We start from the raw sequence: 27,047 nt of genomic DNA, 5'->3' as shown, positions 1-27,047 counted from the left end.
CTTTAATGTCATGCTTTTAAATATACAATCACACTTTAGATTAGGGTCCTATTCTTTTACCTCAGTTAACCCTTAATTACTGCTGATTAATAGTTTGTAATGTAGTTGCTAAGTGCGGTATTAAGGGATGTAGAATATGGTCATGCAAACAAAGCTTTAATATGTGCTTATATAAGTGCTAATAAACAGCCAATTTCCTAGTAATATGCATTATAATAAGCAAGTGGTTAATAGTGTGAATTAGTTCCTAAAATGAAGTGTTACCAAATATAAGTATGACAGTTTTTAATGATAAATATAAACTTTTATAAGGTGTTTGAACACAGATGTGTGTAAACAACCAGCCTATAATGGTAAATATCCACCCAATACTTTTGTTATAACCCCCATCAATCATTATCAATCTCTCATATTTCCCTCTACTCCTGTAAGAGTAGTGAAGCCCCGCCCATGCCTTCTGCTGATTGGCCCTTTAGCAAAGCCACGCCCCTGAGTGAGAAGCACAGAGACGCCATTTCTGTTTCCTCGCTGTATCCGCGCTCGAGTATTACAATGTGTGCGCCACAAACATCACTAATGTCCTGATGAAGCAGAGAACACACGAGTCTCAGAGACTCCGGCATCAGAGCCACTGAAGCTCATTTAGGAAGGAAATGTGCTGATGAATGACGGTCACAAATCATTTTACACACGACTGCTTCTCCAGCGAGGGTAAGTAACGCTCGAGTCAACGACGGGTCAATCCCAACGCTTCGAGCTCTAACTTCATATCAGAGCGAGTGAGGATGGCTCTTCATCTTCTGTGAATGTTTGCACATGTCCTTCTGAATGAGCTGAACGCTGTACGCTAATATGGCTAAAGTTAGCATCGTCGCTGACTGTATTCACTGAGACTAGAGCTGTGGCGTTAGTTTGATCCTGAACACACATCTGCGTCATTCACACACACATTTATTATGCGTTGTATAGTTGGTGATGGACCTGTTACGTTCCCACACGAGCACCGATATAACACTTTATAGATGAACATGACGGCTCATGCTAGTCGATGAGCTGAGTCAGCGTAACTCCACAACTAACGCTACAGAAATGATCCACTAAGCGTTCAGTGTAAAAGTGTGGGTATTCTTAAGTAAGGGATAATCCAGAGCTATGCACAACATGGAGGCAAAGAACCACCTGACAAGTACACCCGGCCGGTTGTTATCGCAGAATAAACCCCTCCAGAGTGATCAGGACCCCGAGGCGAAGCGGAGCGTCTCTCTGAAGGGGTTTATTCTGCGATAACAACCGGCTGGGTGGACATTATCCCGCTTATTACACGGCTACTAGTCTCAGATAAATTATACACAAAATATTGTCTTGAGATTAAATATTTTATTAGCTCTTACGCAAAGCTTCCGCGAAGAAAAACAGCTCCAGACTGCTTTAAGCCTTTATCTATTGCTGCTAAATGTTGAAAATGAATGCTGAAAGGGTTAGTTCAGCCAAAAATGAAATCATTTTACATTTACATTTAATCATTTCGCAGACACTTTTAACCAAAGCGACTTACAAAAAAGGGGAGAGGAATAGAAGCAACGAAACAGACAAGGCCAACAACCTGTAAGAGCTGTAAGAAGTCTCAGTTAATTAGCACAATACACGATTATTATTATTGTTTTGTCTATTTAGTTTTGTTTGTCCAAATGAGTATTTTGTGAAGCTGGCAGGCTCATGCACCCCATAGTTCTGTCCCGCCTTTGTTGTTTTTTACTGTCATAGAAATACACCCCATTGACATGCATTATACGAGCAACAGCTGAGTTAAAAATCTTCATTTGTGTTCCCCTGAAGAAACAAACACACCTACATCTCGGACGCCCTGGGGGTCAGCAGATTAACATCACAGGCTCATTTTGGGGTGAACTATCCCTTTAACAGTTATAATCTTTTGAATAACACGTTATATGGTTGTGTGTAAGGTATTATGCATATATTATAATCCATTAAGTGTATCTTTATGATGCATTATAATATAAATGCAGGATTCATGGTGTAAATAGTTATAAACATCAAATAGGTAAGTATTACTGTTGTTAAGGTTAATCGCGATATGATACAACACATCATACTTTTTTTGTGTCATTTTGCATACATTATAATGCAGCAAGAATCCCCTTACGATGCATTTTAAATACAGAATACATTCTCAAAACGCAGTGGGATTTCCATTTGACCAGGACGTATCCGTGGCCAAAACCTCTTTGTTTCGAGGAAAGTTTAAAGGAGAAGCATTTGGGCCACGAGGCTCAAAGTCATCACACACATCGAGATGTGTCGTCAATCTGATCTGATCTGAAAAACCTCCTTCACGGCTCTTCTCAATCCTCATCTCCAAACGGTCACGGCGTGATTTTAATTTTACTCGAAGGGAATCTCAGGAGTGGGAATGGAGATCTCAGTCCCGCACAGGTTGGGGATTTGTAGGATTTGTAGCGGAGTAGGAGGGATATCAGGGATAAGTCGGCCCCATATGTTGAATAAATCATTCACTGATGTTTAATTAAAGTCCTGAGAGATAAATTAGCCTGACGTAGTTTAATAAAGTTTTGATGAATACCTGTGTTGAGAAATTCACACCTCATGAAGTGCATGATTTTAATATAAATCATGATGATGACTATGAGGAAAAATTACAAAGTGCACTCCAAAAAATGCTGGGTTGTTTCAAAATGGTTGGGTTTGTCCATATTTGACCCAAATTTGAGTTGAAACAACCCAGCATTTTATATAAATGTATGTATCTGTTTTTGAAAACTGCATATCTCCAAGAAAATAAACAGAGAAAAGCATCTCTACATGTCTGTGCAACCAGTTTATTTCCAACAACAAAACACAAACTGTGCTTGAAAGGCATAGATAATATAATCGAGATACTATTGCTGCATATATTTTTTAGTTTGATCTTGATGAGTTAACTATACTAAACCTGGCTTAAATTTCAGAGTCTTGAGATGAGATTTTCAAGGAGCATGAAGTTCATAAAAACACAAACGACCACAGAAGCCGGTGCAGCGATTCCAGCTAAATTAATTTAACTCTTCAGGGTCTAGAACGGACTCTAATGCGAACGTTTGAGGAATATCAATACGGCACGGCCTTGAAAGAGCTGTAAGAAGAAATGAAGAAATGAATGCTCTCTTCATACAGAAGTTCAGGTGCCATTCAATACTCATGTAATCCGTGAGTGAAATCAAACGCCGGCCGTCCTGGTGGGACTCCGGTCAAAATCCATTAGTAATTTCCTGCTGAGGTGCGATTGTGGTAATCTGGGAATCGAATTCCAGGTCCACAACAAATCAGATAAGAACAGAAAGAAAACAGACAGAGATATTTAAAATCTGAGAGAGCTGAACTTTATTCTCATCTTTTCCACAGCCATCTCTATATGTAACTTCAGCTGCAGTGAACACGTGTTTATAACTTTAACACATACTTAAAGTTCGTTTTTAATTCACATTTAATTACCATATAATTTACAATGAAATCCCGTATTGAACTATACATATTTTAGTAGCACTTTCTATTACGCTCATGCTTATAATAAATCTTAGACCCATTTATGCCTGTGACTCTTGATTTCATGTTAATTTCAATTAAATGAAAATGTATTATCCTTTAAATGACGTAAAGGCAACTAGCTCAACATTAGAGTGTTTTAAATCCAGTGGATTTATACAGTATGTAATTAATAACTGATAAACTAAAATATACTTTAATGTCATGCTTTTAAATGTACAATCACACTTTAGATTAGGGTCCTATTCTTTTACCTCAGTAAACCCTTAATTACTGCTGATTAAATGAGGTGATACTGATGATATGTCAATAAAAACATGGAGTGCAAAAGATTATATTTATTAAAATTATTAAGCGGATGCCGCCTTAATGGGACAAAAAAAGCCCTCCCACTGACCGCTAACCCTACCCAATAAATGCTTTATTATTATTAAACATTTTGTTAGGCACTTTATTTCCACTTCTAGAACCTTTTCTTCATTTTTATTGAAGGTAAATGCCTTTCTGATGTGATTTGTGATGGGAAAAGAGAGACGTGCGAGCTCGGCAAAAAGCGGATTTAAACTCAGGTCAATCGCGTCAAAACCAAGAACTTTAAACCTTACGCTTGACTGACTGCGCCACTGAAGACAACGAAATACACATTTTTGTTTGGCCCAACCAGGCATTGTTACACTGTAAAAAAAAAAAAAAAAAAAAAAAAAAAAATATATATATATATATATATATTTATATATATATATATATATATATATATATATATATATATATATATATATATATATATATATATATATATATAAGGCCCCAATTTAACATTTTCTAGTGGCTGATCACATCTACATTTTTTAGTTTCTGTGAATTAATTTGCATCAATTCACAGAAATTAGATTTGGCCAAATGAAAAATGTAGATGTGATCAGCCACTAGAAAATGTTCATTTAGAGCCTGTTTTTTTGTACAGTGTAGGCTGAGCTAGAGCGTAGCCAACTAGCCGCTCTATATTCACTTATACATAAAAATATATTTTAAAGCCGCTACTCTTACGACAGGAACTACACTGCAAAAAAATGCTCTTCTTACTCAGTAATTTTGTCTTATTTCCAGTCTAAATAACGAACAATTCTTAAATCAAGATGCATTTACTAGATAAGTAAAATGACATGAGATATGTTTTCTTGTTTTCTTGAAAGTAAAATCAAAATGAAGTGAGAAAAATAATCTTCTTTTCAATCTTCTTTCTGATTGAAATCTTGTTTCTTGTTTTCGTCCCAAACAGAAATAAGATTATTTTTCTCACCCCATTGGCAGATCATTTTGCCTGTTTTAAGCAAAATCTCAAGAAAACAAGCAAAATTATGTCATTTTACTTATCTAGTAAATGTATCTTGATTTAAGAATGTTTGGATATTTGGACTGGAAACAAGAAAAAAATACTACATAAGAAGAGCTTTTCTTTTCTTTTTTGCAGTGTATATGCACTTGACCCCCTTTCTCCTTCAGAACTGCCTTAATTCTCCGTGGCATTGATCAACAAGCTGCTGAAAGCATTCTTTAGAAATGTTGGCCCGTATTGATAGGAGAGCATCTTGCAGTTGATGGAGATTTATGGGATGCACATCCAGGGCACGAAGCTCCCGTTCCACCACATCCCAAAGATGCTCTATTGGGTTGAGATCTGGGGACTGTGGCGGCCATTTTAGTTCAGTCAACTCATTGTCATGTTCAAGAAACCAATTTGAAATGATTGGAGCTTTGTGACATGGTGCATTATCCTGCTGGAAGTAGCATCAGAGGATGGGCACATGGTGGTCATAAAGGGATGGACATGGTCAGAAACAATGCTCAGGTAGGCCGTGGCATTTAAACGATGCCCAATTGGCACTAAGGGGCCTAAAGTGTGCCAAGAAAACATCCCCCACACCATTACACCACCACCACCAGCCTGCACAGTGGTAACAAGGCATGATGGATCCATGTTCTCATTCTGTTTACGCCAAATTCTGACTCTACCATCTGAATGTCTCAACAGAAATCGAGACTCATCAGACAATCATCATTGTCCAATTTTCAGATTGAGCAGATTGTGAAATACTCAGACCGGCCCGTCTGGCACCAACAACTGTGTCGACGCTCAAAACGGCTTAAATCACCTTTCTTTCCCATTCTGACATTCAGTTTGGAGTTCAGGAGATTGTCTTGACCAGGACCACAGCCCTAAATGCACTGAAGAACTGCCATGTGATTGGTTGATTAGATAACTGCATTAATGAGAAATTGAACAGGTGTCCCAATAATCCTTTAGCTGAGCATAGATACTCTGTGAAAAAGATATGTCAAAGCCGCTACTCCTACGACAGGAACTAAACAGAGCGTTGCTGAAAGACTGGGAAGAAAGACGTCTTCACGTCACAGCAGAGACACATGGGAGCGCACATGCACTTGTTGCAAAGCTCGTTCCAGAGAGACAGATCAAATGCGAGTCGCTCACTAATTGGAGCCCACAGTGGCCGGTGTCTTCAAAGGGAACTACTTTTGTTTTGATCCCTTAAATTGAATTGGACTGCGCTGCTGGCGTCTCTTCTGCACATTACATGGCTGCTGATTCCCCCTCCCTCTACACGATCATCTCTCTCTCTCTCTCTCTCTCTCTCTCTCTCTCTCTCTCTCTCTCTCTCTCTCTCTCTCTCTCTCTCTATCTGGGAAGCTGGTGGCAGCCTCTTTTTATCGCACGGCTGTGGCAGTTGTGGAATGAATCCATTACGCCGGGATCTCCAAATCCTCAACGGCCCAGAGTCAAGATTAAAAGAGTGACTGCCCACACATTCAGCTGAAGCTTCACTTTAAATCATCAAGCAGGACACTGAGAGTTTCCTCGTTGCCTTTCAGTGGGCCGATGAATATCTCTTCAGTTTTTGGTGCCAGATATGTGGACTATGTGCCAGTTAATTCCTCAGAGGGTCTGTGAATGTGTCCCTGCCATCGATGCCTTTGTTCGGTTATCACAGATCCTAATGTCACTGTAAATTCAGAAGCAAGAACAAACAGCACGACAGACGAAAGACGTGACATCTGGTTGAAATGTCTTCATATGGACTTTCATTCTGCCATCGTCACACTTCAGAGCTTCTCAACGCTGCTAATGAACTACACGAGTTTACATTAGTTCATACACTGTAAAACAATTGTTTGTTGGTTTAACTTAAAAAAAGTAAGTAACCTGGTTGCCTTAAAATTGAGTTTATTAAAATTTACAATTTGAGTTGACACAATGAAGGAAATTGGTTTAATAAATAGAAACTCAAAATATTATTGTATCTGAACCACATAAAAAAAAATTATAAATCATGAAAATAGTGCAATTTGGCTGCGTCATCAGAAATAAAACACACACCAATATGCTTACAAAATCTTTTAATAATATTTGAATAAAGGTTGTCGATTCTCAGAAAATGTTTGTTGTATTAACTCAAATGTTGAATTTTAATGAACTAGGCAGCCAGGTAACTTATTATAGTGTAAGAAATGATCCAAACAGTTTGGATGGTTAATTATGAGCAGATAAAAAATAAAATAAAAACCACGGATTCAGGCCGTGCACTGTAACATTTATGCCTTTTTTGTGTAAATTAGACAGTTTCTGTTGTGCTGTTCATTCACTCAAATTCTTTTGTATCAGTCAGTCATCTTTATTTATCTCGCTCTTCTCCAACGGCGATTGTGTCAGAGCAGCTTCAGTGTTGAACAGGACAATACTGCAGCAGAATTAGATTTGGCTGTACAGTCGTTCTGGAGTAAACAGTGATGTTATCAGCTTATTTTAATTTATCATAGAGAGACAATGTTGGCAGATCAGTATTATAGTTTATAGAATTAAATAAGTATATTTTATTTGTATATTTATTTGAATAACTTAGATCGAAATTTTAGTATCCCCAACTGAGCAAGCCAAGCCAAAGGCGACATGATATGATCAAAAATACCAGCCTGGTCTCATTTGTTATTATGTGGGTATAAAAACGTAATTTTCAAAGATTTTCAAAGATACAAAATATACTTTTTTTTTTTACATTTGGATATGCTAAAATGTACAATATGGACATATTAGTAACATTTAAACATAGTATTTGTCACTATCTGTGTGTTGAGTTTAGTTTTCATGTACATTAAACCGTCCATTAGGGTTTTCCACCCCCTCCACCACCATATACAGTGATACAAATGCAATATCCCAGTGTCATTAAATTAATTATACATGCTGGAAACAGCCCAAAGTGTCTGCAGGGTCCTAGAGCACACTTTCAAAAATTAATTTATATTAAAAAAAAACATCAGAAAGCGCCTTTTTTTTTGGGGGGGGGGGGGGGGGGGTTATAAGAGCTTACACAACATATACTTACGTGTTTATCACTTTTAGCAGTGTTTTATGTAAACACAGGGCCTGAGCTATACTTATTTTTAAAAATCGATATTGATATTAATATTGATTTTATATTTTTTAAAAATCAAAAAGCGCCTATTTTTTGGGGGTTATAACAGCTTACACAACATATATTTAGATGTTTATCACTTTTAGCAGTGTTTTATGTAACTTTAAATTTTACTTTATTGTAAAATGACACTAATATTTTGAACCTAGACCACTGTATGTGTGTATGGGAGACTTTTCAATTGGGGAAGGCCAAATCCAGGTAGAAATGGCACCACAGTAATTTAATGTCTCTAACAAATGCCAAAGTGTTGCATATCTCCAGAAAGTAGAGACTCTAAGCTTTCAAATGGTGCAACATATGACGTCAGTGCTCCTCCACAGACATTTAACATTGAAAGTATATACATGACGTTGTCATTCTGGACCCTGTACAGGGTCCTTGGAGTTTAGCATGGATATTACTAGGATATTGTCTGTTTATTAGCACTTATAAAGCTCATATTAATGCCTTATTCTGCATGAACTTATTCTACATCCCTTAATCCGACCCAATACCTAAACTTAACCGCTACAAAAACTACCTTACTAACTATTAATAAGCAGTAAATTAGGAGTTTATTGAGGCGACAGTCGTAGTTAATAGTGAATATGTGTTCCCCGTACTAAAGTGTTACCTCAACAACAATTAAATAAATAAAACTGAAAAACTAAGAAATAACTAATCAATCAAAAGCTCTGCTAAAAAGGTGAGTTTTAAGACCATCTACAGGATGCATGCAGCATGTTTATAGCATCTATATTTATATATTTACACCATGTGTGCTCCTGCATGCAAGGCCAGTTACATCCCGAGATTTGGTGGTTAAGTACAGACTGAAACCGTTGATCATGCTCTCTCTAAGAGCCGTGAAAACCCATTTAAACTCAAATGCAACTCTACAGTATAACGCCCTGATGAATTAGAGCTCTTCAAACACCTCCATCTCAACTCAGAGTCTATTAGCAGGCATTTTCAGCCATCACGACATCCATTCCAGCGCTAACGCCCAATGGGACTGAGCAACTCGACACAAATACTGCTAATGAAAGATTGTTGTTGAAGCTACGCATAAGCTGCCCATTACAACATCCCCTAGTGATACGGCCATGCATACCATTTCTTAACCACTAAACCAATGCGGCAATGCAACCTTGACATTTTCACTTGAAAGTTTGTAATCACATCCACGACTTCCGAGACTTGAATGCAATTTTACAAGCTTTTAATTAGTTGTACTCATAATAAGCTCTTCATTAAAATCCACTACATGCAATAAATTTACCCTGTTTAATAACCGCCACACAATTCTTCCAATTAAGTAATTTTGGTGCAATATATCCACTCAATAATAAGCTCAGGGTGTGAATGTTATGCCTTTTTTGGTTTCCCGGACCATGTGAAGTACTTCATCCTCTATTCAGTCTTGACTTGGCTCGAGGCTACGGGTCAAAATGATGGAAAAAGGGACATGGCTGGTTCAAACGGGCATCATCCACAGATGGAGAGCTTCATCAGAGCAGCTCCGCATTGATTATGAATGTGTCTGTCTAACAATAGCCCACACTGATGGATGCCATTGACCTTCAGGGCTTATTGTCTTTAAAGTCTGGCGGAGGGACTGAGATAGAGGACTGGGCGGTAATTGGGCTAAAGAGAGAGGCAGGCTGGATGGTATGGATTTTTGCATTAGTTTGTTCTCGTAGGGAGTGTGCTGTCTAGATCGGCCAGTCATTTCCATTGGGAAAACAAGACATTTGTGTGAAACCTTAAGTGATAGAAGTCCTTCTGCTTGTACGGCGGCAGTATAGCTGTCAATTAAGCTTTAAATGACCGAAATTCAGTCATGCCACGAGCTGCAGCGTCCGTCTGGGTTTAAGGACACACCGGCTGATGTCTGTCCAATGCATTTCTTGGATCAATGTGGACACTAGAGCTGAGTAATAAAACCTACACACGCGCCAGGGTTAAGTGAAGCGAAAAGCATAAAACATTTAAAAATAAGATAACACTGACTCATTTTATTTCTGCTTGTTCCCAAAGCAACATTTCTCATCTTCATTGAGTTGCCCTTCAGCGCCAGCCCTTTTGAACATCTTCACAAAACTTTCAATGCCCTCATAATATTTGGCGGGATGAATATCCGAACACACAATATATCAAAAGAAAGAACAGAGCGTCTGCTTTTATCAAAAAAAAAACTAAAGCATGTATGACCCGTGCTGGCAAACGGACTCAATGCGCACGGGATCATTTCAAGATACTGACTAAACAAGTGAATAATGTGGATTTTGATCAACAAGCCTTCGTCTGGCGATCCCAATGCTCCAAACAGCAATTAAACATCTACAAGTGTCTTTATTTGTGTGTTTTCTGAGAGGAGTTTCTTTCCTTTGTCCATGAAAGCGATCCAACTCGTTCAGATCTGACGTATGCACACAAACACTCTCAGACTACGCGTGATTCTACACACACACACACACACACACACACACACACACACACACACACACACACACACACATACACACACACACACTGCCCCTGTCCCTAAATCTGATTTGTGACATTACATTGGATCCGTACGGTACAGTACATCTGAAAATATAGACTGTCTGTCTCATTAATGTCAATCAAACAGTTGTGGTATCACTGGGGGAAAACTTGAATATATATACAGTATATATTTTCCTATAGATATTTGGTGTTGACGAGGTGTGTGTGGAATGTTTCCGGATGTGTTTCAGAGTCGATCGAGTTCGTCAACAGCCCAACGGAATACGTTTTTTTATACGTTTAACTGAATTGTTTGCTTGTGTTTATTTCCTGTTGTCTTTAATTATGGCTATTGTAGTTTGTTTAAATATTATTGTTCAATAAATATTATTTTATATAAATATTATGGCGAATAAGGTGTTGAATAGGGGTCCGTTAGTGATTACAATAGTCGACTTCAGTGACAGTAATGAGTGCTTCCACAACGAACACGAATGTGATGCGCCGAAATAAACACTTTGTTTTTTGTTGCTTTGATGTCAATTTTTTTTACTCTCGCGGTGACAAAAAAAGACTCCAACCAATCACAAACAAGGAAACAAAACTGATGAAATGTCCAGTAGATGTCTCTAGCTATTCAATATTAACCTTTGCCAGGTATCGCATTTCTCATGAGATTAAAGCTGGGAGGACATCACTGTAGGCTACAGGCAATGATAACGTTACCTTTTGAGTTAAAAGACTTTTTTGCTACATTTACACATTTGGCAGACGCTTTTATCCAACGTGACTTGCATTGCATTTAATGTACACATTTTTCATTTTTGTTAGTTCTTGCTTTCCCTGGGAATCGAACCCATGACCTTGGCGTTGCTAGCTCCACGCTCTACTGTTTGAGCTGTAGGAAAGCACTGTAGCTTTTCTAAACATAACTGTGTCCGCGACTATGGAAAGTGAATGTGTTTCCGTAAGTACGTCTGTGGCACTTAAATGATTACATTATCTGCTCCGGATCGATTGGTTTCTGAAGTGTGTATTAGTGTCATCAAATGCGCTGCTAACATTACCGTCTCCGGAGGAGATCCTCAAATTGTCCCACGGAAATTTGGAAAGTAAGTGCGGGCATCGGCCATGATAAAGTTTTAGCTCCTGTACCAGATTAGCATAACGTTACTCCCCTTAAGACTCCCTGTTCTTTAAGACTGGGTATCTTTTCGTTCTTTTAAAGAAAATTAAAAGTTCGTCTTCACTGGATGATGAGGTGTCCATGTTTTCTCAGCTAAAACAAACTGACTATAGGTCGTTTTTCTAGCACTTTATTGCGACCTATATTTACGTTTTATAGTCATGCGTCCTCTAGCTGGAGTAAAAATAATGACAGTGTCGCGTTACGTGACGTATGACTGTCGTTACCAATCAAAATGTGTGTTCATTTTAATGCAGTGTTTGGATTTTTTACTACTATTTGTCATATTTCCATTTGGCAAAAATATTTATTTTTATTTCCAACTCCACCCACCCCATCCCTAAACCTGCAGTGAGTTATAGTCACACACACTTTATGAGCACATGTGTTCCCTGGGATCGAACTCACGATCGCATGATCTCATGTTGTTGTATATTGCAATGCTTTACCAACTGAGCTATGCAAAACCTGAAATATTACGCAGATAAAAGAGAAAAATGCTTTAAAATGAAAGTGTCCTGCTGTCAGTAGGAGCACAACTTTAGTAAACGCTCCTGTGGGCCGTATTTAAAGGACGGGACAAACGAGCGATATAGGCGGATTAGTTGGAGGACATGTTGGATTGAAATGTTGGAGCTCTGAAATGTCACAGACATTGCAAATTTAAGAAGAAGCTGAAGTGAATGGTTTTGACGTGAAATTCACACACGAAATATTTACTTTTCTTTTTCGTTGTGAAAGGCCTTTGGATACGGCAGAGACGGTCTGTATGAGCGACCGTTGTAAACAGGAGATGTTTTAGTGCTGTCCGTCTTTTAAAAGGACAAAGATAGCGCTTTCCTCAAACTTCAGATCTGAATCCAGCGGAAGGAAGTAGTTCTGCTCAAAAGATGGTTTTAAAGAAACTTGTGTTGTTTCTGATTTATTACACATTTCTGCCGTCGTATAAACTCAATATCTCACTCAGTCATACCGCACTGATACTCGTGAAATATCCCTCCAGTGTAGATCATCTGTTCTCTGTGTGAATATACAGTAAAGTGTGATTTATTCCTGTAATTTATCATCATTACTCCAGTCTTCAGTGTCACATGATCCTTCACTTATCATTCTCATATGAGGATCTGACGATCATTTATGATTATTATTATGATTTCATATTTGTGTGGAAACTGTCATGCCTTTTATTTTTAGTTTATTGTTTATTTATTGATTGTTTGATAAATATGTTTAAAAGAACACCATTATTCTGAGCTAGAAATATTATAAAAGCATTCACTTTTGATTAAATGAAGGAATCCTGGCTGAATAAAACTATTAATTCATTTGAGTGGTAGTGTATGAATGTGGCATATAGCCTCTGAACATTAGTATGCAATAATACTTCTCACATTCTCTTTGAACTATTATATATCTAGATTACATCTGGCAAGTGTGTGTGATCTGAGCTAAAGCTGTGGAATCCAGGCCTTCAGGATCTGCATGCGTATGATATGAAATGTGAACTTATGCCGTATAATCTGGGCCTGTGAGTCAGGAAGAAGAAAAAGCATATCCTCCATATTCTGATTCCTCTGACGGATCTGTCCTCATACAGCTGGACCATTTTTTTTTCTCTGGTCTGAGATGCCAATGCTAATTTATCCCTTAAAAAATAAGTCACGGTAAGGAAACACATGCGACTTTACGCAGTGCATCAGGATGCAATCAAATTATTTCACAGTTTTGAGTCTAATTATTACCTTAATTTATTCAGTGACAGCTCATTATTAATCAATAATCGAGGCTGAGGTAATAAACTCCATACTGTGCAGTCTCTATATCAATTGTTGCATACCTTTTCCATTGAATAAACCCTCTGAATGTGCCCTAATTCCATGATTTGAGGTATCGCCATGACTAGTCATCATTGCACAAAAGCACAGCGATGATAGAAACACGTTGCACATTTGACAGTCTCTAATTTTCCCAGCGTTCACATTCAGTGCCGAGGTATGCAGCACTCATCTAAAAGTGTCAGCGACGTCAAAGTCTTTGAATATGTGGATTAATAAACTTCCCTAAGGCGCAGCACCGCCGTATGTAAAGTTCACGAAAGCTCACGACAGCCTGGAATAAATCCAGCCGATTCCCTCGAGACCATCAGCGAATGAGCTCGGAGCGCGCGGGCTCCCATGAGTATGCAAATAAAGGAGATTTTTGCATTGGAAATTGCATTATCATTTGCATTTCATGTGGGCTGTGTCTCTTTTGATGAATGACCCCTTGCTACGGGACATCAGAAATGCGCATCCTTGCACTAACAGCCATGATTTATCCAGATTGAGCCCCGGAGAGCGAGACGCTTGCCGGTCGTTTGGCGGATTACGGTAAAGTGCTGCGGCCTAAGCACAGGTGAGTCCTTATGTATCATTATGGAGCAGAACATGTGCTATCCCTCATTCAACACTATTAATAGCAGCGTGAGCTGGGAAGGCTCGCTGTCAGCAATAGCCACGGCCATTATTCTGGATATATCGATGCCTGCAGATTCAGGGTATGGATCATATCCATTATACAATACACTGTGCAGTCACGTATCGTCTCTAACAGCCTCTCTTCAGAGCCCAGAGCTCTAATGTTAAAGGGTTAGTGCACCCAAAAATGTAAATTATGTCATTAACTCCTCCCCCTAATGTCGTTCCACACCCGTAAGACCTCCGTTCATCTTCACACACAGTTTAAGATATTTTATATTTAGTCCGAGAGCGTATGCAAGTGTATGCACACTATACTGTCCATGTCCAGAAAGGGAATAAAAACATCATCACAGTAGTCCATATGAGACATCAGTGGGTTAATTAGAGTCTCTTGAAGCATCCAAAATACATTTGGGTCCAAAAATAACAAAAACTACGACTTTATTCAGCATATTGATTCATGATTCGGAGCGCCAATGTCTCGTGATTTCAGCAGTTTGACACGCGATCCGAATCATGAATCAATTCGCTGATTCATAACCGTTTGAATCTTTATTTGAGGATTGAACACAAACCCGGAAGAGAAGCCAATGCTGAATAAAGTCGTAGTTTTTGTTATTTTTGGACCCAAATGTATTTTGGATGCATCTGCAGATGTCAGCCATTTTATAATTCAAACATGTCCTCCAACTAATCCGCCTATATCGGTCGTTTGTCCCGTCCTTTAAATACGGCCCACAGGAGCGTTTACTAAAGTTGTGCTCCTACTGACAGCAGGACACTTTCATTTTAAAGCATTTTTCCCTTTTATCTGCGTAATATTTCAGGTTTTGCATAGCTCAGCTGGTAAAGCATTGCAATATACAACAACATGTGATCATGCGATCGTGAGTTCGATCCCAGGGAACACATGTGCTCATAAAGTGTGTGTGACTATAACTCACTGTAGGTTTAGGGATGGGGTGGGTGAGGTCGGAAATTAAAATAAATATTTTTGCTAAATGGAAATATGACAAATGGCGGTAAAAGTCCACACATTGCATTAAAATGAACACACATTTTGATTGGTAACGACAGTCATACGTCACGTAACGCGACACTGTCATTATTTTTACTCCAGCTAGAGGGCGCACGACTTTAAAACGTAAATATAGGTCGGAATAAAGTGCTAGAAAAACGACCTATAGAGTCGTATTGTTTTTGGAGGACAGTTTGTATAATTCCGGATGTTGTATTGTACGTCTCCGGTGGCTTCTCCTACGCAGGGACGCAGCTGCATGGCATTTGACGCACAATGCTCAGAGAAGAATGAGATTCAATCATCACTACAGCTTCTCCCATCACAGTCCGAGCTGATACATCCCATGGATCAAAGCCTCGGCTATCCGGATATGATGAGAGACAACAACGGCTGAGTAATAGCAATATTAAATCTGAGCAGGAACAAAAGGAGACGTGAAATAAAAAACTCTCGAAACACATGAGTAAACCTGCCAGAACGCGCCACAGTGACACATAAAACACAAGCCGTGACTCAGTTCGCTTGTTGACGCTCGCAAACATTTTGTCGTTAAACATGTCACCGGTGCAGGCCACACACACACACACACACACACACACACACACACACACACACACACACACACACACACACACACACACACACACTGCCCCTAAACCTACCCATCACAGGAAACGTTCTGCATTTTTACTTTCTCATAAAAACTCCTCCTGTGTGATTTATAAGCCTTTTGTAAAGTGGGGCCATGGGTAATGTCCTCATATTTCACCCTCTCCTGTAATACCTGTGTCATACCCATGGCATTATACACACTTGTGTCCTCATATGTCACACACACACACACTTGTTGACATTCAGCCTGTGGCGTCTGGAAGGCACACTCGGACCCCTGACGTCATGCGCGATAGGCCTCACTTTGTCCTTCAGAAGACCAGCGAGTGTCAGAGAGATTTTTACTGCGGTTCTCAAAGCCTCAGGATTCGCGATGAATCAGGCAACACAACAGCCTGGAGCAGACAGCTGATTGGTCTGACATGCATTGTGCGTAGTGTAAGTGTGTGTTTTGACGTGGATGGTTATGGCTTCTAATTACGCGGCATGAGTGGCAAAACAGGAATACTGCTCGCTCTCATAAGAACAGGAGGAACACGAGAGAAAGAGTCACAGCAGCAGAAGACAAGCAGCAAACACAAGAAAGCAGCGCTTCATAAAAAACAAAACAGTTCATCCACACGCACAAAAAAAAAATGATTGCATGATGCTGTTCCCTCTATTTAAGTAACTCATCTTCAACACCATTATATCAGGTTTCTGGTTCAAATGTGATCGCCTCATGTTATATCGACTTAAAACCATTACTCTTTGACATAACCTGATGTTTTTACTTTAAATAACATGTTTCAATCAAATAACCCAATCAAACTAGACATTCACTTCCCATCATGCTTTGCAAAGCAGAATTCGGAGAGTTAATGTTTAAATAAAGTGCTAATTTATGCATTTTTAACAAGATGAGAAAATGGAGACTTTTTAATGTTTAATGTTGCTTTTTAAAAGTGTGTGTTGTGTGTGTGTGTGTGTTTGGAGGTTATTCAAACATGTGCTCAGGGTGAGGAGCTGCTAATAATAATTAAAGATGTTTTAATCATAAAAAACAACTACTTCGGGCACGCCATGGATGTCACAAAACATCTTCTGGCTAGCCAATAAGATTGTGTCAAAGGTTTTCTTGTTAGATAACATTTGTAAATGTGTAATTACACTGGATTACTTGTTATGCTTTTTGTTTGATATTCATTTTAGGATAATTGAACGTAATAGTTCTGGACAAAAGTAAGAATGTTAACCTGATTCAACTAAAAGGCATTGAAATAAACAATGTTAATTAAATTCAACATAACCCAGTTACGTGGAACCAGTTGACATAAAAAGTAAATCCAACATATAATTTTTTCAAACTGTCCTCCAAAAACAATACGACTCTATAGGTCGTTTTTCTAGCACTTTATTGCGACCTATATTTACGTTTTAAAGTCATGCGCCCTCTAGCTGGAGTAAAAATAATGACAGTGTCGTGTTACGTGACGTATGACTGTCGTTACCAATCAAAATGTGTGTTCATTTTAATGTAATGTGTGGACTTTTATCACCATTTGTCATATTTCCATTTAGAAAAATATTTTTTTTTCACCCCGTCCCTAAACCTGCAGTGAGTTATAGTCACACACACTTTATGAGCACATGTGTTCCCTGGGATCGAACTCATGATCGCATGATCACATGTTGTTGTATATTGCAATGCTTTACCAGCTGAGCTATGCAAAACCTGAAATATTACGCAGATAAAAGGGAAAAATGCTTTAAAATGAAAGTGTCCTGCTGTCAGTAAGAGCACAACTTTAGTAAACGCTCCTGTGGGCCGTATTTAAAGGACGGGACAAACGACCAATATAGGCGGATTAGTTGGAGGACATGTTGCATTTTTTTGAGTGCAATCGATTAAAAGTGCTGCGGAGTGTGTGTATTAAACGGAGGCGTAATCCTGCACCGTGCCGAGGAGACTTCTCCTGAAGGCTGGGTGACGTTATGAACACTTAACCCTTTATCTTCACCCCTCTGAGAAAGCGTTTTACCTCCTCGTCCTCATCCTCCTCGCTCGCCATCAGTTCCTCCGGAGCACGAATAAACCACCACTGGATCTCCAGGTACACCGAGGACAGGCCGCTCTGAAACGCACACGCCATCTCCACGTTCTGCCCTTCCCTCGCCGTGAGGTTCGAGGGCAAATCGGTAAACTTTCCTGCAAGAGAGACGACACAAGTTAACCTGAAATAAAGACAGGCAGTCGACCAGGGCTTATACTCAACTCTTATATATATATAAGAGTTTATAACATATATATATGTTATATTTTCTCAATGTTAAGGGGTCTCTTAATTTTTTTTTCAGAACTGTATATATATATATAACAAATTCTTTAGAATATGTTAAAAATTAATCTCTTCTGTTTTCATTAATCAAATAATACCCATAATCACACACACACACACACACACACACACACACACACACACACACACAAACACACACACACACACACACACACACACACACATATATAATCTCTCTCTCTCTCTCTCTCTCTCTCTCTCTCTCTCTCTCTCTCTCTCTCTCTCTCGCTCTCTCTCTCTCTCTCTCTCACACACACACACACACACACACACACACACACACACACACACACACACACACACATATATATATATATATATATATATTTTTTTTTTTTTTTTTTTTTTTTTTTCAAATGTTATAAATGACAAAAAAAGTAATTTTAGAAATATAATAAAACACAACAAATATCTTTTGGATAAATAATCTTTTAAAATTGTAATATAATTAAATATTTAAATAATTTTCTCTGCTGATTTTATAGAGAAAGTCTAGTGAAAATAAAACATTTCATAAAAATAATAATATTATATTAAAATATCAGACTGATTGATATTATATATTTAATTATTTTTATATAAATATGTATGATGTTATATATATATATATATATATATATATATATATATATATATATATATATATATATATATATAATAAAATATTTGCATGTAAATGTATATTTTTTATTTTTAAACATTGATGAACATAAATATTGTTTTCATATTTCATTATTTAGTTAGTATATGTCGAAAAAATAACTAAAATTATGCAAATATGCATGTCATCAAGCAGATGAAAGCGAGTCTTCTGGAATATGTGCTGTGGTTTTGCATGGAGTCAGATGTTCTGGAGATGTGATGATCCCTCAGACTCGAGGGCTGCAGCAGAGCCTCTGCTAGATAAAGGCATTAATGAACGCGTCTCTCCCGCCCGTCGCGCTCCTCTCGCGGGTTTAACGGGAGCGGTCCGCGGTGCTGAGGAACCGCCGCAGTCCGCGAACGGAGCATCCGCCACTTGAGATGCAAGTCGCGCGTGCCGTTCCTGAAAAATCAGCCTTTACTACCGATGAAGCTGGCGAAGAACACCGAGTCCGTGTGAGGAGAACCACCAGCTCTCCGAGATCAACAGATGAGCTTTCTCTTATAACTTTATCACTTATAATATAAAGAGCACGGCACAGATTTATGCAGGAATCGGTTTAACTGTAAAATTGACACTGAGAGCAGATTTTGAGTTGCTGCTGATAATGCTCGAATATTTAAAGTTAATAATGGCGTGTTATATTGTGCGTAGATACATTAAAAAGTCTTACCATCAAGAGAAAATCCCACTTGAATGGACAAACAGGAAAAAAGCACAAATCCAACACTGTCGTGTAAGGTCCCCATCATTCCAGAGCAGCTGAAGCTAAAGTCCTCCGGAGATGTTCAGCGCGTCAAGCGAAAGACGCGAGCGGGAAACATGCCGCAATTCTGGCGCAGAACAGGAACTCGCGCAGGTGCTCACGGCTCTGCTACTGTCTGTGTGTGTGTGTGTGTGTGAGTGTGTGAGAGGTGTTGATGGAGTAATGATGCTCTCTCTCTCTCTCTCTCTCTCTCTCTCTCTCTCTCTCTCTCTCTCTCTCTCTCTCTCTCTCTCTCTCTCTCTCTCTCTTGAGGTGATGCTCTCAGAGATTGACTAGAACAACACAATATGTCATGCTCAGAAAATCAGTTTTTTTGAGTAGATGCGATAGAAACCGTTTACAACACGCCTTATAAAACATCCTGGAAAATATACACTTTAATATATACATTGCCCGCTTTAAGCTTTTCCACATTCTGATTTGTATTTGTATTTATTTTTATTTTTATATGTAATTGCCTGTAAATAAACACACGCGCATGCACGCACAGTCATGCACATTAACGTGCGCTCAGGTGCGCACACATACTTGCTCACATGCGCACACACACACACACACACACACACACACACACACACACACACACACACACACACACACACACACACACACACACACACACACACACTCTCTCTCAAACACTCTCACACACTTATACTTGCTTACACAGAGACACACTCACACACGTGCACACACACACACACACTTGCTGACATGCACACACACAAACTCTCTCTCTCTCTCTCTCTCTCTCTCTCTCTCTCTCTCTCTCTCTCTCTCTCTCTCTCTCTCTCTCTCATATACCCACTCTCATGCGCCCACACACACACACACTCACACATAAGCCCCTTCTACACTGCAATTCCGGCAAATACACGGATAATGCGACCCGGCATTTGTTCCCGGGCCACTAGATTTGGCCCATTCTCACTGCCAGCGTAATACCGTAATATGTGCGCTTTCACACACAACCCGTAACGGTCGAGTTGACACGTGTCAGCCGGATGTGACGTATAACAGCGAGCGATCTCCGCTTCAGCGCGGATAGTAAGGAGCTCCGTGGTCTCGACTTGTGTCCAGTTTGCGCTCATTTCTGCTTGTTTAATTTTAGTTTCTTTTGTATACGAACACTCTCTGCGTTTAAAACACCGACGAGCTCTTCTGGCACTGCAGGGTTGTGTTATTGAAGAAACAAGCTCTAGGAGTCGCACGATAACTACGCACACGCTGCGGCATTAGTTTCGGCTTTTGTTCACACAGCGCTCGTCCCGGGTCGAATACCCCAATGTTACTAGGTCCCCGACCCGGGTCGAATTCGGTAATCAATGCCGGTACGTGGTTGCTTTCACACAGAAGGAGACCCGGCAATGTTTCGGGAATATTGCGGGTCCGACGTGCAGTGTGAAAGGGGCTATACACACACACACACACACACACACACACACACACACACACACACACACACACACACACACACACACACACACACACACACACACACACACACACACAAACAATTAACCCTCAGGAGTCTGAGCTGTTTTAGGGCCCTTGAGAAGTTTTGACATGCTTTTTGTGCATTTTGATATTTGTGCTCAAGTGTACTTACACTGTATTCAACACAAACGGTGCTACCATAATATGTAAGCAAAATGTATGTACATGCTTGTATTTTTACACAGAATAATGTTTATGCGTGGGCCTCGAAACACGTAATAGATATGCAGCCACAAGACTTTAGACTAATGGGTGTGGTTATTAGAGTTTTTGCTACAAACTGATGTGAGAATCATTGAGCCAGCTGAATCACATAATACAATACACTGATTTACATTTTCTAAGACACTTTTTCTTTACAAAGGCCGTATGCGAAGAGGTGTGAACGATCATGAATATTACTGGTGTTACACCTGAGAGACCAGAGGTAGCCGGTAGCCGACTCCTGCGGGTTAACGTATATGCATGGATTGAAAGCCTCTTAAATTGGAATATTTTTGGTTCATTGGCCAAACCAAATATGATTTTAATTTTGCTATAGGTTTTGCGTTCACACAATAAAAAAATCCCACATTTGTTATATTATGAACGTATTTTTAACCAAATTGTTGAACTTTGTTTTCAGGGCAAGAGTATTGTTCATAAATAGCGGTCAGGGCATGTGTCAGATCTCTGGACTGTTCACCGTCTCACTGTCAGAAGAGATTGAGTCGACAAACGAGGATCCTCTCAAACCTCTCAACCCGACGGCTTGATGGACAGCAAATCATTTGTTTCCTAATGAATCCAGCAGTGTTTCGAAAGCCCCTGAACGGACTCGTTGGATAAACAGAAGCAAACCCTGGAGAGTCAGTGCATTACGGGCTCGACCAAAGACACAGCGGGTGTTTGAGTAAAACCATAAATCAGCATTTCAACGCAAGCGAGTGAGGAGAGCAGCACAGGTACTTAATACTTGCTCACCACACAAAATCCTTTGAGCAGAGCAGTATGCATGGAAAAATAATTACGCTTTTTTTTTCTAGACTGATGATGGTGGCAGAAATGTAAATTGTGTTCAGCATCTGTGATATTTATTATAGTGCTCTCAGTATTAATATTTTATACCTGGTCTGATAACTCCCTCTCTGCTCAGATAAGACGAGTCCCGTGTAGACTACTGATGCCCTTCACAATCACTTCTACTGCCCAAAGATTGGATAAATATTCAAATGTCTTTCAGTGGCTGAAGGCTTTATTCATCACACACACTTTGTGTGGCAGAGACTTTGAATGCAATAATGACATTAAGCTAAACACTTTGTGGCCAATATAACAAATGAGTTATTTGGTAAAGCATCGCACATATACTTTATAAATGTGTCAATACACTCTTCAAAATAAAGCTTCCAAAGTTTTTTTTTTTTTTTTTTTTTTTTTCACAGTGATTTCATAAAGAACCATGTTTGGTTTCCCAAAGAACCTTTCAGGGATCAGTTCAGCACTTTTCTCTTAGAATCAGAGGTGGACAAAGATCAAAACTTCATTACTTGAGTGAAAGTTAAAGTACTGCTGGTCAAATATTACTCCGTTACAAGTGAAAGTTGTAAAAACAGATTTTTACTGGAGCAAAAGTACAGAAGTATTTGTTTCAAAAGTTCTTCAGTATCAAAAGTAAATTTCCTTTTTTATGTCGCCCCATTATTGTATTATAGTTGTATAAATGCACATTATGCCATCATGGTTTAAGCCAGTCAGTGACGCTCCATCTGACACACTAGCAGACGACTAACTTAAACTCATTTAAATACTTGTAGAAAAGTTACAAAGCTGCTGTCACTTTAAGGCCGAATGCACGGATCCAATACACTGATACACATCTGATATTCTCCAGCTTTACTCTTCTCTTTCTCCCAGATGTTTATATTTTTAATATTTTATAAGACATGCACCAAGTGTATGCCAACTAAACTAATCTTGATGTTTTGTTTAACTGAAACATACTTTCAAAAGCCGCAGTTCCACCGCAGGAACTTTACCCAGGAACTTTGGGTGGTACTCGGTGTGTTTCGACCGCAGGAACCAGGGTCTAAATGAAGTTCCGGGTAAATATTTCCCCCTCCGAACGGCCCTGCTCGCGAGGTCGTACTTTTTCAAAGTTCAGGAACTTTCGAGGGCGGGACTTGGGCGCTGAACATGCTGATTGGTTTAGCTCACGCTAATTTTATTTTATAAGCATTTTATAATTTTATAAGCATTTTATTTCTACCGGCATTTTTAAAAGTCTTTTGCGAGGTTTGTTCTGCGTTCAGTAAATATCAGTCTTTGCTCTCTGTCTGATGGCCGTAATAGCTGATAATAATATACATTGTCATTTTAAATCTAGCTTTACAAGCTTTCTGAATATGCTGCTGAATCTGCATATTAGTGCTCTTTTCTGTCGTTGTTAATTACCTCGTAAACCTATACATAACCAGCAAAAGCAGCACAGCTTGAATCTCTTCCATACTTGTTATTCATTTTTTTTTCACCATGTAAACGACCTGACCGATTACTTTAAGTGCGCGTCCTTGCATGACGTGACGGCGCGCGCCGCGCTCATGTTGACAAGAGAGGAAAGCTCATTTTTCTGAGGGGTAAACTTTTTATTTCGTAAGTTATGAAGATAATGTTGGAGTAATGACACAGCCTATATTGCCCCAGGCAGTTTTTACTTTAACTGCGCCTGTGTCACAAATCAGGCCTCTGGGGCTCCTTCTGATCGCCACCAGAGGGCTCCCTTACCTTAATGTTTATCCCCACTCTGGACTTCATTACTCATAATCCTTTGCCCTGACTCATCATTCATTATTGTTTACACCTGTGTGCCATTAGCCTCATCACCTCAGTCTATATAAACCTGGTTCACTCTGCCATTCATGGCGAAGTCTTGTAAAGTGTAATCACTACAATTCTGAGCAGTCTGTCATGGTTTCATGTCTCTTGGTTTTCGATCACCTGCCTGTTTCTGGACTGCTCTTTTGCCTACGGTCCCTGCCTTGTTGTGTTGTGTTGTGTTGTGTTTGTTTGTTTGTTTGTTTGACCTGCCTACATGGATTGTGATCTTGCCTGAACTCTAGACTTCGATTGTGGACTGTTGATTAAATAAGATTGCATTTGGATCCCCACTCTGTTGACTCATCGTTACAGCCTGACAGAAGATTTTTTTTTCTTTTTTTCTGAGATGATTATTTCACTTTACAACAAATAAATAGCTTAAATAATCCTGTATTAGTCCTGGTGGCTGTTAAGAGTTGCTATGGCTACAGTTAACACATTCCAGCTGCCGGTTGAAAACAGCGTTGACATTATTATATTTTTGAATTTTTGATGCGGCAGACAAACTGCATGTGACAAAATGATTGCGATTGAAAGTCATCACATGTAAACACCAGTTTGGTTTAGATAACGTCTCATGTAAACAGTCTTCTAAATCTTTCAATCGGTACACACAAAAATGATTACTGTCCGTCACTGGCTTGGAGGAGCAGTCGCGCGCAGTCCTACATCACCGGACTAATCTGCCTAATCTTCACGGAACTTTAGATCGCGGTGGAAACGCAGACAGCTGCAGGTCTGGGGGGGAGAAAAGTTCCTGTAAAAAAGTTCCTGGTACAAAATGTTCCGGGTAATTTTGGTGGAAATGGGGCTAAAGTAGGGCTATGGGTGCACACACTTGAGAACCGTCTTCTTCCATTTTGCAATGATCTGATCAGTGTTCAGTGATCAGTGTTCAAAAAAAATTGGGAAAATGTGTATGACCCAATTAAAAGAGCGATTCTTGACAGACTGTCTGAAACAACAACAAAAAACGTTTTAAAGAAGGAAAAAAAATCATCCACTGACTTTCAGAGCTGCTACAGAAACGACTTTCGGCCTTGATAGAAATGTAGTGGAGTAAAAAGTACGATATTTGTCTTTCAAATGTACTGAAATTAAAGTCATAAGTTTCCAGAAAAAAATATATTCAAGTAAAGTACAGATACTCAAAAAGTGAACTTAAGTACAGGACTCAAGTAAATGTACTTAGTTACAGTCCACCTCTGCTTAGAATAGAATATTTAGATATAGAACATAATGAACGTTGTGTGCAATCAAAGGTGTGTCTTTATGGAACCAGCAATGCCAGCTTTATTTTAAAGAGTGTACAAATATGCACCTGTACTAAAGCGTCTTAAACTTACAAGCCATGTTGTAGCCTATTTTCCACTTAATACTATAAAACAGATTTGCATCTTTGTGTGTCCGCATGACGTCAAAATGACCAGAAAGGGTATTCACTTTCTAATGGCATGGAGAAAGAAACAGGAAAATGTCACCAAAGGTAGGTTAGATCATCACTATTAATAGATTTATATTAATAGTCCACAGAGAGATCTCGCTGAATTCTTGTGAATCCAATTCACATCTGTAGTTCAGTGCGATGTGGGTGGATCTGCAATCTTTAGAAAAGGTCAAATCCGATGAAGAACATCCTGGAGAAACGAACGATGTCGTAACATAAACTGAAGAGGAATCAATAACCTTAGCATCATTCACAATGACAGGAGGATGTTGTCCGTCATTGTGGGCGGTGTAGTATTATTAGTATCTGTACGCCACTGACCTCCTCAGCTCTCACGCCGTGTCACGCAGCCATAGTCTCAACGGCTCGTAAATATAGATTTGCCTAATACTTAGTCATTGCTAATAGCATATGCATTAGACAAATGAGAGGTACAAGCCAACGGGGGTTTATTGAATACACCGCACCTTGGAAATTAATTATAGCCCATGGTGTTGTGTTAAATGTCAGCTGGGTTCTGCTCAAGAGGAACAGGAAGGATCAACGGTCAAGTAATTCTGCATGGTGAAAAATGCAAGAGCTGTGATTGGAGATATATATTTTTTATTAATATAGATATGCATCCTATTAATGTCCAAATAGTTATTGATTTTATACTTCATTAAATTTGCTAGGTTTTTCGGCATGCCATATCCACATGAGGTATTGAGATTCACACACTATCCGGTTGCACAGTGGCTGATCATCATCACACTTGGCAAGCCGGTCGTGAAGCCGCATCATTTATCATGCAGCCCAGAACGCTAGACAGAGGCTTTGCCTGAACTATGAATGTTGGCTCGGCTCAAAGCTAAATATTTGGCAGGGAAACACCACACGCAAAAAAACTGAGGCAAAGTCGTGTGGATTTCATAGACTTGGCAGGGCGAGGTGGATCTACAAGTGGGCTTGCACAAAACAGAGATGGTCTGGATGGGGATCAAGAGATCTGACCACCAGAATTACGATAACACTTCCACTTTACCTCAGGTAGCAATACAGAGCTGTCTGCAGTGCCACAGATTAATAATCATGCTTTATAGCGTGAGGTAAGAAATGAAAATACTGCAAAACTGTATGCAACGTCCTTATTAGGTTTAGATTAAAAAATATAAACCAGACAGCCGTAACATTATGAGCACCTTCCTAATATTGTGTTGGTCTCCCTCTTTTGCTGACCCATCACTGATGGACTCCACTAGACCCCTGAAGGTGTGCTGTGGTATCTGGTACCAATTTGTTAGCAGCAGATCCTTTAAGTCCTGTAAGTTGCAAGGTGGGATGGATCGGACTTGTTTGTTCAGCTCATCCCACAGATGCTCGATTGGATTGAGATCTGGGGAATCTGGAGGCCGAGTCGACGCCTCAAACTGGTTGTTGTGCTCCTCAAACCATTCCTGAAGCATTTGTGCTTTGTGTCAGGAGCATTATGCTGCTGGAAGAGCCACAGCCACCAGAATACCGTTTCCATCAAAGGCTGAACATGGTCTCAGCAATGCTTAGGTAGGTGGAGCGTGTCAAAGTAACATCCACATGGATGGAGGACCCAAGGTTTCCCAGCAGAACATTGGCCAAAGCATCACACTGCCTCCGCCGGCTCGCCTTCTTCAGAAGTTAACCAGCATTAACTTCTGGAGCAGTTTGAGCTCCAGTAGC

At 39.4% G+C, this 27,047-nt stretch overlaps 1 protein-coding gene across 1 annotated transcript in view; it reads right to left on the bottom strand.

The window, feature by feature from the left end:
* The window catches only part of vstm2a (V-set and transmembrane domain containing 2A), a 79,315-nt gene extending 59,616 nt beyond the window's left edge, over nt 1-19,699 (bottom strand). Inside the window, exons 1-2 of the mRNA XM_067434965.1 lie at nt 19,460-19,699; nt 17,826-17,992 (exon numbers count right to left, since the gene is read on the bottom strand). Coding sequence (XP_067291066.1) covers nt 17,826-17,992; nt 19,460-19,538 — 246 coding nt within the window. The 5' untranslated portion in view covers nt 19,539-19,699. The remainder of the gene's footprint in view (nt 1-17,825; nt 17,993-19,459) is intronic.
* Between the last annotated feature and the right edge of the window lie 7,348 nt (nt 19,700-27,047).

This window comes from Pseudorasbora parva, chromosome 24, assembly GCF_024679245.1.
Source record: "Pseudorasbora parva isolate DD20220531a chromosome 24, ASM2467924v1, whole genome shotgun sequence".
NCBI lineage: Eukaryota > Metazoa > Chordata > Actinopteri > Cypriniformes > Gobionidae > Pseudorasbora > Pseudorasbora parva.
Note: the sequence above shows the minus strand (reverse complement) of the source record. Positions and strands in the feature narration are given on the sequence as shown.